The sequence below is a fragment of the Electrophorus electricus genome, chromosome 1, assembly GCF_041902795.1.
Source record: "Electrophorus electricus isolate QZ-2024a chromosome 1, ASM4190279v1, whole genome shotgun sequence".
NCBI lineage: Eukaryota > Metazoa > Chordata > Actinopteri > Gymnotiformes > Gymnotidae > Electrophorus > Electrophorus electricus.
Window position 1 is genome coordinate 7,133,648 of NC_137497.1, and position 17,573 is coordinate 7,151,220.

A 17,573-nucleotide genomic window follows, 5' to 3' on the forward strand; every position below is an offset into this window, starting at 1 on the left:
TCTTTCACCATCTTAATACAGGATAAGCGTTTTCCCAAAGTCAGTACATGTGAACAAGTTAATTCTGCCTTAGGTTTATTGATTTCATACACAACAGAGATGAACATAGTCAATACATAAATGAATATTTATTTCCACAGTCAGTAAAATAACTTAAAAAAAAATCATAATACGCTGTCCATTGAAACCTCTCACTGAAACAAACATAGCAGCAGACCTGACAGGTGAACATGAGCTGTATAACTGGTTCTTTAAGGCATACTCTAACGGTGCATTCAGCCAAGGTGTGGAAAAAGTGAAACAGAAACAAAGACATTCTAGTACAGCTAGCTTATCATGAGAAATTGTGACACAAAAAAATGACTAATAATTAATAATAATAGCCCTCAGGGAAGTTCTAATTTAGACTAGTTATTTAGTTTAACACTGCTGGGGGTTGTCCACCATTGGTGTTTTCACTGTTAGCCTGATCTTCTGAGATGTGCTACCTACACATGTGAGCTATGTCTTATAAAGCATATGCACAAAAAAATGACACTGCTGATATTAAAAGAGACTGGAAATCGTAATGAGAACTAAACAGCAACGCTATCATTTGTGTTAGCAGTAGCGTGGCCTGTTGGTCTTTTTATGCTCCCCATACACATTTAACAGCAAGGAAAACCATGAGAGTTCCAGATCTCCATAACAGTTCATTTATAACCCTTATCTTACTGACGTTTTATAACCTACTTAATAAATTGCGCATAAAAAGAGAATTTGTTGATCAAAATATGAATCACTGCAAGATGCTGCTTCAGCCCCAAGACAAAAAGTTATTTGTTGCTTAAATTGATTCCATATACTTGTGTTTGAATTAGTTGTACTACATTGCCCTATACTTACCAAGTTGTAAACACTGTGGCATTTGAGGTGCAAAATGACGAGTATGGTTACAGTGCAGGGTTTACGAGCGTCACGTAGAAAGCATTACCAGTGAAACGGGTCGTTTTAAGGCTTGTGACACTTGTCTGAATGTTATGTCACGTTATAAAAAATATAACACGGGTTATTATGGGCAAATAATTTACAGAAGTAAATCAGATAACGTCATAACGGCTGTGACGATACAGTGAGCAGGGTGCATTTGGTACGGATATACATGCAGGAAGGTTTTATTAATGACAACACAAGCGACCGCGGCCAGAGCGCAAAAAGAGTGGACAGTGTTATTACGACACAAGGGAATGGGTGATGTCATGTTTGTGTTCGTCGTCACCGTACAGTACGGGGAGGCTCCGTCCTGCTGTTGGCGTTACAAAAAGCCAATTACGGGACACAAAACACGTTCAAATTCGCAACGATAAACACTCACTCACACCAAAGTCTTCATATGCACATTTTTACTTCGAACACACCTTCGATTCGATTTACGTCTGTAAACGAAATAGCGTCAAATCTGTAATGATTCATCCAGAAGGAAGAAGAATGCATTAAGTTCATTCAGGTACACCAAATGAATACGATTATAAACACGACTTCTTTAGTGATATATAATCTACCGTGTTATATAGGCTAGATTGATAGGGGGGTGGGGTTGGTTCTTTTTTAGAGACACATTCTTCTTGTGAATCATTGCTCCGGATGTGAACAGAGAACCAGCCGAGCTCGGGCAGCGCCGGAGAATAAACAAAGCAACAACCGAAAGGGAAAAGTGCAGTGTTGTCATACATGCTACACACCTCTGCATTTATGAGATTGAGCAGCTGGCACAAAGACGCCCCAGAACATCCCTTAAGCACATACAACAGAGCTGCCCGTTTCAAAGACAGATTAAAAAAAAAAAAAAAATTAAAAAATACATTAAACAAAAACAGAACTACAAAGTAAACGCAGGAAATACAACATGGAAGCAGTCACTACAGTGGATAAGTCTACTCCAGTCTGCGATAGCAAGTGTGTTATGCACAGTTAAATTATTTGTAAAGTCACTTCTTTTTTTTAAAACTTGATCTACCTCCACTTGTACAGTATGACACAATATCCACTAGGAGGCAGTAGTACATAAGACCTCCTAAATTCCTAGCATACAGAGCGCCCTACCATAGGAGGGCACTACCAGTTGTCATAAATGTTAGTCATCAATATTGTGTGTCTGTGTGCTGTATGGTGTGTGTGTGTGTGTGTATTAATGTTCTCCTGTACACCATGTTTATCATAACATTAACTGTACACTTCGTGCTGTAATATTGATTAAATGGGTTTTTTTTTGGGGGGGGGGGGTTTGGAAGAGGAGGAAAAGTTGGGGCGGGGCAGCAGGAGAGAGGAACGGAGAGATCGCAAGGGAGAGAGAAAGAGGGAAGAGAGGGAGGGAGAGAGAGAGAGAGAGAGAGAGAGAGCGCCGTTTTACTGGATCTGACAGGCGGTTGACGACGTCGCTTGGCAGCACATGCAGGTGGGGTTGACGGACTTTGGCGGGATGAGGTCCAGGTCCTCGTCGTCGGGGATTTCGTCCAGTCTGTAGCCGTCCTTCAGCAGCTGGATGTTCAGGTCCTGGTTTATTTGCTGGGGAGAGGGGAGTGGCCACGTTGCTAACTGGTCTTACTGCCTCCGAACTTCAAAAGGCTTTTGTTCTACCTCAGTACTTAAATCACACACCTAGCCAGGTCAAGGTCAGACTTGCTTAGTAAGTTTATTTATTTCATTTCTTTTAAGTAAAAAAAAAAAAACTAACTATAACTAAACTAAAAAGCTGATTTCTAATAATAGTTATCAGTAAAAACCTAAATTATACACGCGTCAGGCATCTTTTTGCTAATCAGATCTAGACAGTTGCGCCTGCGTTCGGATGGCATCTACCTAACACTGCCAGTATATAATGAGAGCAGTAAACTGGTTTTCAGTTTGTAGTGCTACATTCAGTGCAAATGCCACAATGTGCCAAGCAATAGAAATAAAAGAGATGAGAGATGAGGTGAAGTGCTGGATCTCACGTTAGAGAGGACCTCCCAGTATCCGGACTGGAGGCGTGAGCTTACAGACGAGACAAAACCAGGATGTGCTTTGAAGGGAGAAATGCTCGCCAAAAGTGGTTTGATTAGTGAGAGAAGTGTGACGTTTAAACGAAAAAAAGGGGGGGAAGTCGTCTGTAAGGGAAGAGAAAAGGTGTCTGGACGTGGAAACAAGCTGCGCTATGAGAGGAGACACAGGGCGCTTTTCTTTGTGTGATGTTCATGATATGGGGCCAGATGGAGTTGGTTGGGTTACCCAGCGTGTCATAGGTACCTGTTCCCTTAGAGACCTCACCTCGGCCGAGGAGTATCCGGACGAGGAGTACCTGGATACGTCGAAGTCATCATCGCTAGGAAGCAAACGGAGCAAGGGTCAAGGCAAATGCCGTAGGGCACCGGGCACCAGGAACAGGGGACAGAGCACTGGGCATTAGGCACACAGCACCAGGCATTGGACACCGAACACTAGACATCAGGCACAGGTCACTGGGCACCAGGCAGCAGGCAGTAAGCACCAGGTACCAGTCACTACGCACCAGGCACAGGGCATCGGGCACCAGGCAGAATGCCTCGGTGCATAGGGCACAGGGCACTGGACACTAGACATCTGGCTCAGGGCACCGGGCATCGGACACCGGGTACCGGGCACCGTACGTGGGGCTGACCGTGAGAGCAAATGACTGGGGCGTACCTGTCTGTGTCTAGAGCTACTAATGGTTTCTCATCCGGGCTTTGGTCCAAAGAGGAGTAACCTTTGTTGGGAACCACAAGTCTGAAGATACCATGAAAGAAACAGAAAGGGAAAGAGTTATCGAAATGAACAGGTTAGCAATCAAAAATAAATTTTTAATGATGAATAATTTGCCAAGGCATTGCCCTGAAAGAAGATAACATCAACGTATTAGTGTGTGTATACCTCCATTACCAACATCAGTCTAGGAAAACACCCACACTTACCTCGTCCTGGCCATAACGTTGTTCTTCTTAGGCTGCTGATTGACGGGACTCCCGGCTGTGCCGTTCTTCAGCGAGCCTTTCCTAGCCAGCTCCCGCTGTTTCTCTGCACGACGACACATGGCATGGTCAGCCTGTGGCAAGCCCCGCCCCAAAACCCACCCACAAACCCGCCCTCGACGCCACTTAAAGCTCTGTCCACATAATGCTGCAGCTTCTCTGGCCCCTTTTTAAGGATCCATTCAGAGGCAAAGTCACTTTTTTTTTCAAATGCGGTCGACCAGCTAACATTCATTTGGTGTCCAAATATGACACAGAGTCTGCATGACGCCAGTAGGTACCATGCTAGCCAAGTCATGCTAGTCTTGTAGCACCAGTGCAAAACTAACTAAAGAAGTGAGTTTGTACGCCACATTTGTGTTAAGCGGAAATGTGTACAAATTTTATTTCCCTAAACCATCCCTTTAAATACCAGAAAAAGGCTTTTGAATAATGGCAATGCCCCAACTAAAATGTACAGTATGCAAGTTTGTAAACTCAGATATAATCCTGGCATGGCTGGGGTGCTGATCCAGCTATTTCTGCTTAGAGTTTTAATCCATCTGAGGCCACCAATACACTTCACACACACAAATCCAATCCAACGTCTCCAGAGAGAGTGACCAGTTCAATTTTCGTCGCACGTTCTCTCCTCAGCCCACCAAGAGAAGACCTGCATTAACCGATTTTTGAAACGCCAACTCGAAGCTGCCGTTTCCTTCTCCAAACAACCTAGAGAACATCTAGATCTCCCCTGGCCAAGGCATGTCAGCAAACCGCCGGACTGAGCACAGTCCATACGAAGTGACGGCGGCTACAGTTACGGAGTGACACAATGTGATCTGATAGATCAGGAAGAAAAGAGAATTCCCACCCAAGTCCCACATTCCACTGGACAGTGTTCCTAAACCCGCAGAACATCTCTGGTTCACATAATGGAACCGCGACGACGCCGGCAACTTTGTCCGCTAACTCTCCAACGTACACAAACGTGCACATAGGGCAGGTTTTAAGTGGTCTTAGCCAGGGCACGGCAGGGACGTACCCATTTTCCTCTGCAGGGGCGACGGTTTGTAGTTGAGGGTGGCTGGCTCACTCTCTCTCGTGTCCGAATCGGCCTCGGAGGTTGTCGAGGACGCCGGGTCCTGAAGAGATGTGGTCAGACAGGCAAGAGATCAATCAGTCAATCGGCCTGACAGTCATCCGGTCGAAACTGCTTGACTGAGCATTTTTTTTTGTCACTTTTTTCACGACAGTAAAGACTGATAAAGAAAAGGCAAACCTTTATTTACAAGAGTGTAAATCTGTGAAACCCAGAACAAAAAACAAAACAAAACAAAAAAACAAAAACAAAACAGAAAGCCATTGAATCTCAAATGCTGAGGTTCTCTCACTTCATGACAGATGGGCACCTCACTTTTCCATGTTTCCTCTTGCAGGCCAAAATCAATTCAGGAAAGACCAGACCTGTGTAATCTCCCTAAATATTCCCTCTATTCCAGGAAAGACCATACCTGTGTAATCTCCCTAACAATTCCCCACATTCCAGGAAAGACCAGACCCATGTAGGCTCTCCAAACATTCCAGGAACACTCGGCCCTGCGTAAGCTCTGCAGATGTTCCGTATGTTCCAGAAAGTGATCAGGAATGGTGGGCAACATCATTCTTTTCTACAGGAAAGCTGGCCTTAATTCTGGCTAAGCCAGCTGGTCCTGCCGTGGACATTAACATACCGGTTTCAAATTGGCAGCCTATCTACAGAATTCTCTACAGTGTTGGTGCAAGGCGTAAGTGTAAAAAACACATTTAAAACGCACGCATGGGAGAAATACAACCAAAATGGTACAAAAACATCTTGCTGCAGTCATCATCAACCCGGTAGGTTCCCGCTTTCACATGTTATAGTTTTGTTATTATTCTGTGTTTCCCGTTGCAGGAGCTGAACTTCTGTGAAGCTCCTTCAGCTCCAGTGACAGGTGCGTTGCTGCACCACCACGCAGGACAAGTCGCGCGAAATGTTCATACCATGCATGCTAATAAACAATGCCTGTTTGCAAACCCCCTGTCTAACCAGACACCCACAGAACAGACATCACGTAGGCCTGTTTTTCATTTCGACGGCACGGACGAGGGATTTAAAATGGCCCACGGAAACACTCTGGTCGGACGAGAGCGCGCATCATTTCATAAGAATTATTGATAGAATGAATGGGAGGAGTAGGAGCCCTCGGATGCATTCAGGCACATACTCGTGTCTGCATGATGAAGCAGTATATAGCGAACCAACAGGCCTCTTCTAGCCTGAGGGACGGCTCGAACGGATTAGAAATCCAACAGTCATCCATATACGTATACGTATATTCATACAGCGATACGATGCCCCTCTGCCCTAAATGAGACGAAATCATCGTATTTCTCCCACTGAAACGGACAGTCCCTGCTTGTTTTTGTTGATGTTGTTGTTGTTTTCTAAGGGGGCAACGGCAGTCCGTACGTTGTCGCATCTGTGTGCAGCATCACAACAGCCTCGCCGCATTAGCACATTTCCAAGCATACATCTAGCGCTTAGCCTTTAAAAAGCACACGGGCTGCAACCCTCGACGCCCTGCTTAGTTAATCCCAGTGAGCCGCGACAGCGATTCGATACGTCCGTGCAGACCGAAAGCGCTGCGCCGGACAAAAACGAATCCTTATAACTGACCGAAACACAGCATGTTTTGTCAGGCACACCATACCCCAGAGACGGCATTTAAGCAATCCCAAACTGTGATATTTAGAGATAGGATTTTACTTACCAAGGCCTGCATTTCTGCCTCGGTGGGTACTTGGAATCGGTCAATTTCTTCCATCATTTTGGCGGCGTTCGCGTCTAACCCTGTAACGAGCTTCGGGGGAGGGGGTCGGTCTGCGGAGTCGCCGCTTCTGCTCGGGGAAAAATGTAAATGGCGTTATCGTTTCCGTCGGATATTTGTTAGCCCCAAGAATGCGCCCGTCTCTCCTTCATCCCAGCGGTCGGGTGGATAGGCGGCGGTGACCGAGCGGCGCGTCAACCTCCCACTTCCGGCACGGATCAGTCTCGCCGAGTCGTCGCTCGCCCCGCGGAGGCCGCCCTATTCCGCTTTACAGGGGCGACGTCGGCTCCACCCAGTTTCTTACAGCATCACATATTACAACTCATCACCTTTTGTTTTTTGTTTTTTGTTTAGTTTTTTTGTGATGCGGTCTATCGTATGTCCAACAGACCAATTTTCAGTTACGTTATAGTGAAAACTATACAGGCCTTTTTAATTGTGCACACCTGCAGATCAGGATGATAAAGTGGGCGAGGTTTCAGGACCACGGACAGCGCCTCGCACACTGGCTGGTCAAAGCCGTCCGTGCCGACACCTTCTTTGCCTGATTACATTTACAGGCAACTTTAAATCTGCTTTGGTCCTCACTCCGAAACGCACAAGGTCACCGTTAGCTGTTCGCTCACGGGAATGCTGCGTGCAGTCTGGAATAGATCGTTTTGTAGTCAGATGTAGTCAACGAGCTACTTTTAATAGAGCGTCAGTACTCTTCTGCAACCACAAACAGCCAAGTGTTTCTTAAATAGAAAAATTGATGAATGAAGTTTAAGACAATTAGAAATGTTGGGAGGCTGTAGTAGAGTTAGCATATGCGAGGACGCATATGAATAGTGCGTCTTTTTAGCAGTCTTCAGGTGCGTTATCTGATAAGAAAAAATCTATGCGAGCGACTCACGCCAGTAGCCGACAGATGGCGCTAAGCACCAAGGCAGTCACATCGACTGTAACGTTTCTAAAGCAATTAAACGCTTTTATAAGACAATCTCACTGCTTTGTTAACTTTCTATTATAAATAACAAAGTGTAAATAGTCCTCCGAAGAGGGGAGGTAGCGCCCTCCCCCTACAAATAAAACGTAGTTTTGTCGTACTCATAAATTAGGACCTGAAACACAAATTGGCTAAAAGACATTAGCGCTAGCTCACAAAAGGAACCTGAGTTTGAAACACTAAATCGCAGGAATGTGAACAAAACGCCACTTTTCAAAATTTTGCCGGGGGCAGTGAAAGTTTGCTCAACTTTGTACTCCTCTATGTATTAATTTGCTCTAAGGCAAATTAACTTCAGCTTCAAATAACGTACTAATGACAGGCCGTCCGCGTGTCGGTGGAACTGTTAATGTAAGCTGTGCATCTTATAAAGTAGCATGCTTGCTACAAGGAATACACGTAAACAGCATGCAAGAAAGGAGATCCCACAGTAAAGTGAGACTATCATATAAATATTCGCTCCTCTAATCGTTAATGAAGTCATTTCTGTTCTTCCATTATCCTTTTCTATAGTGCCAGTGGCAATAATTGGTTTACACAAGCAAAATGTCAATTACAGTAGCTTATTAGTTTGATACTACGAATAATTTTCCTTGGAATCCCAAATTAACGTATATGCGCTACATGTGCTCCCTTGATACTGTAGTGCGGAGTTTTTAAAAAATCTGCCTCATGTTGAGTTCGGGTTACGTGTTTTGTATGTGGTTTAAAAACTGAACTTCACATCATGTTCTTTCCGATGATCATGGCGTTTGTAGCTGGAAACCTAAAACATCCGTGCTACTGCCGTCTTCTGATATCTGCTCCCCTTGTAACGCATCGGTTGAATTAGATATTGCACTTTTTACCTGCCACCGAGAGAGCGGCGGTTAGAATAATTAGGATCCGTGCTAACCTACCGAATTTACACAAGTATAAACCCCAGGCGTTCTCTTTGACGTCAGTGCTGGTAGCAGGTTCAAACCACAGCGTTCTGGCCCTGAAACAGCTTTTCAGGAACACAGCTGAAACCTTTCATTGAAAACTGTAGCTTTTCATTTAATTTCCGAAACGCAAATCTCTTGATTCGTTGTTTATTTGGCACAAACCTACAGAATGCACACTTTTCAGTGGTCTGCTGAGGCTTACTGACAAAAATGAAAATCAGAATTAGTTTTACCCTGACCATAAATGTTGCATCCAAGGTCACCTCGCTCTCTTAGATAGATGAACAACTACGAGTGGTTGTTGGGCGGGAAATTTGTTATAGTACACACCAACCCACAAAATGGACATTCCAGTGAGTCATATTAGGCTGAATGCCAATTAGTAGTAGGTGTCAGCTATAAAAGAGGTCTGGCATTCAGCACGCTGTGATAATTTACTTCACAATGCATCATGGGGCATTTACCAGATCCACAGAGACCAAATAGTGGGTGTCCAAATTCTGCGAGAATCCATTACGAGTACTGCAGAATGGTTTCGTGTTGGGGGAACATTTTAAATATACCAAAAATGAATAAACTGCACTTTGAAGGATAGATGCTAAACACCAACAAAGCTAATCATAAAAAATGGCCATTGAATTTAATGGGCACATCTGTGCACTTGACACAGAATGGGGAGTCACACACACAGGACTCCAGAGACACAGGTGACGTGGTACCCAAGAGGACTCCGGAGAAACAGGTGACGTTGTACCCAAGAGGACTCCAGAGACACAGGTGACATTGTACCCAAGAGGACTCCGGAGAAACAGTTGACGTTGTGCCTAAGAGGACTCCAGAGACACAGGTGACATTGTACCCAAGAGGACTCCAGAAACACAGGTGACGTTGTACTCAAGAGGACTCCGGAGAAACAGGTGATGTTGTACCTAAGAGGACTCCAGAGACACGGGTGAGGTTGGACACAAATATCCTCTGAGTTCATCAACAGGCAGACAGGTTTGTCCGCCATAGAGTATTCCAAACAGACACACATGAAGCTTGCACTAGATACGCAGAGAACAACCGAGCTATCACAGAAGTGTTTTATATCCAAGGGCATTGCTAACGCACTCAAAATCTGGTGCAAGGATGGAAGCCTTGGTGTGGGTGGCTGAAGGGTGGGGTTATTAGGTCTGCTGGTGGCGTTGTGGTGCAAGCGCTGTTCCTTCTGGATAACTCCATGTTCCCAGCTAATAGTACTCAGGCTGCAGAGACACCTCGAGAATGGTCTCAGAATGGTCTCAGAATGGTCTCAGGAACACAAGCAGTCAGACAGCTTGCATGTCCTCTGCTTTTGCCACCTCTAAACAGCACTGACCATTTATGGAACGTTCTGGATCGTGGCGTGTGGAAAATACTTCATCCCATGGTCCCAGCGTGTCCCAGCTCTCACAGTTCAAGCTTCGGAGGAGAGCGCTGTGAGGAGTAGCAGGCTCAAGTCCTTCTGAAGGGAAACTGTGGCCAGAGTTATTATGTACTTGACATTGATATATTGGTTTGGGGGGAGGGGGTTACACTATTATGTCTTCACACACACTCACACACAAACACACAAGTGAAGTTCCAGACTTGTTTGACAGCATTCAGTTGGCATGGGCACGTATCTGCCGCAGAGTCTTTGTGAGGTCATGTGGGTGCCTCGCACAGGGGAGATGAGTGTCGCAACGTCCATTTGTGTCTGATGAGTCACTCTGGGAGAGCAGAGCATCTCAGTGTAGTGTTTATAAACACACGTCGAGAACAAGAGGCAAAAACACGGCAACAGTCACTATAAATAACACCGTGAGCGGACGAGTATGTGTGTGTGTGTGTGTGTGTGTGAGTGAGTGTGTGTGTGTGTTTGTGTGTGTGTGAGAGAGAGAGCGACAGAGAGAGAGATGGGCTCACACTAAGAAACAATGGGACAGACTAAGACATACAGAGAAAGACAGACAGAGAGGAAGTGAGACAGCGCTGGCCTGGTCTCATTCTGAAATTCAGGTCATGTAAACCCTGCAGCCTTTGGATTGGACACCGTGTTTGTGTTTATTAATAAATGCGATCTTTTCTTCAGCGCACAGTAGTGTTATTACCTGATTCCGAACTGTCTGTAGGTGTATGTGTCTTTTAGTATGTGTATTTGTGTATACACTCAGACGCACATACATGCATGTGCGTATGAGTGTGCAGATTCAGGGCATTAAAATAACTTGGGCCATATCTGGTGAATTACCCTTCAGCCCGGTGTAAGGTGAGATATGGGCTGTTAGCACCGTTTAGGTTCCACCCGCATACATCAGGCTCCTTCGCCCAGATAAAGTAAGTGTATAAATAAATAGTCACTTTATAGCAGAGGGGGATTCACTGGTTACAGCAGAAGATTTTTAAAAAAGAAGTTAAAAAAGAACAAAACATATTTCAGTACAAAAATTGTAGAACACTTTGTGGAACACAGAGTAAATATGGTTGTAGAGCCAAAAAGCGTCTCAGTAATGTAAGGTGACAGTGGGTGGCTTTAACCACAGAGAAGACGAACGATAATGAGCATCATAAACGGCACACATGGCAGCGAGCGGCTGGAACGAAAGCCGCAGATGCGCGACAACATTCAGGATCGTTAGAGCAGCTGCAGTACGTTGCCCCGATTCAACGCTCACCAACAGCGAACAGTGCAGGAAAGGCGATGTCCAAGAAGTGCAGCGGACATCCAATACGCAGAGTGCGCAGCAATGCCCTGTCGCAGTGACACACAATGATGAGTTGTTATACAGGCTGGACGCCGTTGGTAACGACCGAAGCTCCTGTCCTGTTCCCTGCTACATTAGAGCTGAGGGAAACTGCTACACATTGGACCAGTAGTTGGACCAGTTAGACCTGTCAGTCCTGGTGGAGGGGTGTGAAGATGGTATTCGACATTTATTTGTATTGTTTCATCAATCGCATAGGGATCGAGCAGCATATGGGCAGATTGCTATCACCAGAGGAAGTCACTTCAAAGGCCTGTGCTATGCCTCAGTGACAGGCCCTGTAGGCTTCACTCTCCTGTCTGCTGGATCGGTGCTACTGGCAGGATTGACACATCCACCACAACACTGCCACGGTGCGCTGTCTAATTCGACGGGGGCGGGGCGCGCAGACGCGTGCAAGCTGAGACGGACAGCTCGGGGAGGGAGCAGTGATGGGGGAGGAGCTAAGCTAAGCGCCGTGGTGACACTGGCACGGAAATTGCACCCCACAAAGGAGGCTCGCAAAAGCAAGCAGGAGAGAAGACAAGCCAGATGGAGGGGTGGGGCTACAGCGCGGGAGCGAACGAGGCGGGTTCCGTCGCAACAGATCAGTCTGCAGGACCAGATCACACTTGGCTGTGAAGGTGTCATTCCAATGGCTGTATATACAGTGCACTGTTACACTGTCAGCTCTGACATCAGCTTGACCCTCAAATCCTCGGGGTCTTCAGATGTTCCCAGCTGAGCTACATTTCTTATTTCTAAAGCAGCTGGCATGCTTGTACTGTTACATGACAATGGTGTATTGCACAGGAACATAAAATGACCCACTGGAAGGTCTTTTATGTAACAGAGTGAGCTAAACCCGTTTTTAGTGTGCCATGGTGCCCACTGGGAATGTCACTGGAAAACACAGTCACGCTCCATCTGTGACAGGACGATATGATTTATGAGGTTCCAGTAATGCAGAAATGTTGACAGAGTGGTGTTTAGTTCTGCATATGTTCTGAATCACAAATCATGACAGCACACACACACACACACACACACACACACACACACACACACACACACACAGACATATAAATACAGACCCACGAAAATCCAAAGCTACTCCATCTTTAGGTTGGACTATTTCTTTATATAAAGTCTAGGAGTTCTAAGACGGTATCATTTGCGCAAAGACCATGTGGAATCTCACCGAGTCTATCTCAAAGTCGCTTCATAGCAGTTCAGTAAGTCCACAGTTCTCATCTCTCCTGTGTGTTGCGCTGGTTTGAGTAAATCTGTGTTCAGTCCTTGTGCTCAAAAGCCTAACCACCTTAGCAGTCAGTGTTCAGGTAAATACTGCTGATGTAACTGCGTAAAGAAAATAAATTAACTGACTGTTAGCGGCGCAATAAATGTCATTAGCTTTAGAATCAGTTACCGTGATGAGTTGCAATAATGGTCATGTTATCATTGTTTACAAAGCTGTTTATTAACATTAACAACAGGCTATTTGAATACACAGCCAGCTAGACAACCATGGCCGTCGCAGTTTTAGTATCATGTTTTAGTGTTTGTCATTCCATATCCACTCTCTGTTCCCTATTCCCTCTCGTCCTATTCCTGCATACCAGCTGAAGCTGAAGGTGCTCGTGATCTCCGGGTGACGTGGCTGAGAAGCTCCTCCGCGTTCTCCTGGCAGGATTACCTTTGTCTGAGTGCGCACTCATTTGCCCTTGCGCGTCTGACCTGAGATCAGTCTCCCTTCATCCACTGTTTGACAGCTTGCGGGTAGGATTAGAGTGCGAGGGAGTAAATCTTGGAATGAACCCCGACCCAGCGAGCAGGCGGATGGATAGTGTCCAGGTTCTGGGAAGGACATAAGAAGCTTTGCCCACTTTACATAAAATTCATCCCTTTCCGCAGCCTTGAGGGACACGCGGAGACAGGCCAAGTTCAGGACGCATCACGGGATGTCCTCTTTCACTCTTTTCTTGGAGCGTGCATTAAAAAGAATTTTTTTTCTGCTGTAGTGCCAGTAGTTCTGGCATTCAAAAGAACCTCAAAAAGTATCACTTTCATCACCGTTACTGGAGTGCCAAGGGTGGAGACACTCCTTTAACGGCGTGTTCGCCACAGCTGTACACACTTTTACACAACTGCTCCATAGCTGTCATGCAATTTAAAAAAAACAACAAAAAAAATGGTTATTAGGACAAACAGGCCTATAAAAACCGCTCTTATTGAACATGCCTTGAGGACAAACCTAAAACTTTATCAAGCGATGTGCATTTCTAATTATAATCCAAAGTTATTTATTGCATCAATTCGGGGGACAAATGTAGTCAGCAATGCGCAAATGTCTACGGTACCATTCGCCGATGCTTCTCCAGTGCTTTGATGTTTCTCCAGTACTTCTTCGATGTTTCGCAAAGTTTCTCAGATGTTTTGGGGCGAAAAAACATCGGGGCGAAAGCTGCCGCCCTCGGCAGGATGGCGGGGGGGGGGCTACTGCCTGATTTGCTGCAGAAGACGAGAACCCTGGGGAGCCACACCCACTTGCTCCATGTAGTCCCATGCGCAAAACAGAGGAGGTTGTTAAAGGGTGAAATGCAATAAGCAAAAGACGCCTCTTCAGCAGTAAAACGTTGTGGAGCGATGCCACCTGGGCCTGATTACAGTCTGTTATTTTTGCCCCAGCCCAGTTATATAACAGTGCTTCAAGCCAAGATGTTACATACATTGACACAGTTCACTGCATATGGTTTAGAGGGTTAGTAATAGTGTTCTGGGGGGAGATCTATATACCAGGAAAGGGTCCAACCATTGTGCGCTTCAGCCCTTGGTTTAAAGAGCCCTTGGTTTAATATCATGCTGCATTGGATAAGTATTTTTGTTCCACCTTCTGCTTCTCTTGAGACTCGATCAACACTGGTGCCTTCTCTGGACAGGAGGGCACCTTGCAGGCTTTGCAGAGGATGAGGAAGAGGATGAAGATGAGAACAGCAGTCACCGAGTTGCACACAATGGCCACCACGGCTGCCGGCGACAGGCCAGTCCTGGGTTCCGTATCCATGCTCACCTGACCTCACCTGATCCGGAGCAAGAAGGCAGACTCTCTCCGTTCCCCAACAGAGATCGGCCTCTCACCACGGACAAATGGCCTCTGATCTCGCAGACCTGACTTTTGTCAAAGAGACACAACACCGTGGTCCGTCGATAGGGTGCAATTTATCATAAAAGCTCCACTTATTTACTTGTTGCATTTTCTGCACGCCCCCCGAAGGTCATTTCTGGAACAGCCAGTTGGATTGAGCCCTGCAACACAAATGAAAACATTCAAGTTTGTGTCAAAAGACAGAACAGAAATCATTTTTTCCTGAGGCTTTTAATTGAATTCTGATCCACTATGCTGATTGCTGCATCCTTTCAGGCAGAAACGTTTCTAATAGAAGTCATGTATTGTGTTACAAAAAAAAGTGTGTTACAAAAAAACTCATCAAGGAATGGACAGTCTCTTACTAACCAGGCCTGTTATAACCAGGCCCACTGCTACTGGGAGTGAATTATAATGTGTGTCGTTGTGCGTGAATGAAGGAAAGTGAATGATTATTGAGCCATTGCAATGAAAAAAACATATATCAGCATTTTCACATTTAACTGTAATCAGTTAATTTAGTTTTAGATTTTGTACAACCTTTCCATTAAAAATCCATTAAAATGCTAAATATTTAGACTTACCTTAATTCATATGGGGGGAAAAAAACTTGCAATTATGCTTTATATTATTGTTTTTATTTTGTAGAATGTGTGAAAACAGTACATGGATATGTCTGGTTTTTCATTGCCCAGTTGTTATATTGGTATGTAGAATTTTTGGTATGTAGAATTGTGCTATTGTTTACCTTATTTACAACTATCATGTGTGTGTGTGTGTGTGTGTGTGTGTGTGCATACCCACAAGTGTATTCTAAGGTGTGTGTGTGTGTGTGTGTGTGTGTGTGTGTGTGTGTGTGTGTGTGTGTGTGTGTGTCTTTACATCCTTGCATGAACATAGGAATGTTATATTAATATCTGAAAAACCTACGGTGCCCCGTTGCTTCAAGTGCTTAGACGTGAAAGTGAGTGTGTTGTTCATAACAACCTATCAAATCACCTCCTCCTATGAAGCCTTCTCTCCTAATGATAAAAGAGACACTCCACTGATGAGTGAAAATTAGCTCTGCTGTGCCGCGGCCCACTGGGATTGCGGGCGAACCTAAAAACCATTAAACACTCATTGCGCAGATGAACGCCCAACTTTGTCTTCGGAAAAAAACACCAGCTAGTTTGTCAGCTCAGCAATCCAGATAAATAAAGACGAATGGGCCCATGATAACGGCTCCAAGAACAGTGAAACAATGCTTGGCAGAAGGAGACGTCTGCATTCATTCTTTAGTTTTCCTTCTGTCTTTGTTTCTCGCCTTTTTTTTTTCTCTTTTTCGCTTACAAGCCCAAATAAGATTTGATCACAGATGCTTTACTCGGTCGTGAGGCGAGTCCCCTCCGGATGTTTCCGCACCGTCCGCTGTCATGTTTGGTTCTGAGCCACTGAGCCAACATGGTAAACGCGAGGACGGTCGCCCAAGTAGCAGTAGCTTTCTGTCCGCCTCTGTCCGTTTCTCCTTGTGTTCTCTCCGTCTTCCACGCTCACACAAGCACACACCATTTGCAGTTCTGCCTCAAAATAGTGTGAACTCAGACCTATTAAAAACAATCTAAGTTACAATTGTTTCATCTTAGCCCAGCGACGACAGTACTGAAACCAAGAACCAAACTGCACAAAAACAAACCAGTTTATTTATCAAAATAGAATACATTAAAGTGAGAGGAAAAAAATGTATCAATACTTAGGTGTGGGTTAAAGGTTGCTACAGCGTTTTTGGGGTGAGTCAAAGTTCGATATTACGCAGAGTGAAATTTCGGCACAGTCAGTTTAAGATTATCTTCTGTTAGAGTATGCAGAAGGTGTCACTGCTTGTGACAGTGAGAAGTTTGAGTGGGAATGAGGGAAACTCCCCAGAGTCTGAGAGAGAAAACGTCCTGCAGCTACAAGAATACCTCAAAGAGATGAAAGAATACACACCGCCTCTGAGCTTAGAGCAGCCGGGGGGAGGAAAACCCTGAAGGACCTAGGACAAGAAAATTGGCACTAAGTGAAGTAAGCCGTCAAACAAGACGACTCAGTTTACCCGGCATCTCCTTCCGCGAACAAAGACTCACAGGCCTTTCTGAGGCAGAGAAGCAGGTTTTTCATATCAGTAGCAAGCAGCATGTTCGCGACAGATCGGCAATGCAAGGTGCACGCCGGGTGTCTTTTCAGTGCCTACAGCAACTGTTCAGTACCTGCAGAAACTTCACATCACACTGTTGCATAAACTGTTTGCCCGTGGAATGTTTGTTTATTTATTTATTTGTTTGTTTTTGTTTATGCACGCTACCAAATCTGCCTCTGTGGGAGCTTGTTTTATTTATGAGCGTCTGCACTTCAGCAAGGCGGTGACGTCATCGAATGGGCGCCGTCGTCAGTCCGCACATTGTGCGGTGAAGTAGCCTACGCAGGCACGCGCGTCACCCAGACTTGCAACAACAACCAGCAAACCACCAAAAAACGGCGCACGAGTTCACGTTTCTCTCGTCACGTCCACATCAAACGCTTCTCGTTCAGTAGGGATCAAATTAGAGTCGCGCGTGTGAAACGCCAGGTGGGACAGTTTGTGCGACCATATCTGCTGCGAGCTTGGAAACATGAAGTTATAATGTGGCCTTTTGTTAAGGGTTTAATGCTGTAAAGTTGTGCATATGCGCCACGGGTGGTTTCAAATTTGGAAAGTTTGAAAATTTAAGGTAATTTAACAGAAACAAACGTGAGAGAGAGAGAGAGAGAGAGAGAGAGAGAGAGAGAGAGAGAGAGAGAGAGAGAAGGGTTTTTCGGCTGTCGTTTGTTTCTGTCCCATATTGTGGTACGCGTATACCGGGTGCCACTGCGAGGCCCTTGGTGCTGAATACTAAACACACACACACACACACACACACTGTCTGTGAAAACA

At 45.3% G+C, this 17,573-nt stretch overlaps 1 protein-coding gene and 1 long non-coding RNA gene across 3 annotated transcripts; both read right to left on the bottom strand.

The window, feature by feature from the left end:
• Positions 1 to 58: 58 nt before the first annotated feature.
• Positions 59 to 7,098, bottom strand: fam219ab (family with sequence similarity 219 member Ab). 2 transcript variants are annotated; one of them, XM_081710619.1, is made up of 6 exons: positions 6,779 to 7,098; positions 5,029 to 5,128; positions 3,948 to 4,050; positions 3,682 to 3,762; positions 3,265 to 3,340; positions 59 to 2,544 (listed from the first exon to the last, which is right to left on the bottom strand). In XM_081710619.1, the coding sequence occupies exons 1-6, from the start codon at positions 6,833 to 6,835 to the stop codon at positions 2,386 to 2,388; spliced, it is 576 nt and encodes a 191-aa protein (XP_081566745.1). In that variant the 5' UTR covers positions 6,836 to 7,098; the 3' UTR covers positions 59 to 2,385. The 2 variants fall into 2 exon arrangements, with proteins under 2 accessions (XP_081566745.1, XP_026875685.3); XM_027019884.3 differs by having other exon boundaries at positions 3,286 to 3,340; positions 6,779 to 7,093.
• A 5,853-nt stretch (positions 7,099 to 12,951) lies between these two features.
• LOC113583512 (uncharacterized) lies at positions 12,952 to 14,353 on the bottom strand. The gene is made up of 2 exons (XR_003411296.3): positions 13,857 to 14,353; positions 12,952 to 13,654 (listed from the first exon to the last, which is right to left on the bottom strand). It is a non-coding gene; the product is annotated as an uncharacterized LOC113583512 (long non-coding RNA).
• Positions 14,354 to 17,573: the final 3,220 nt, after the last annotated feature.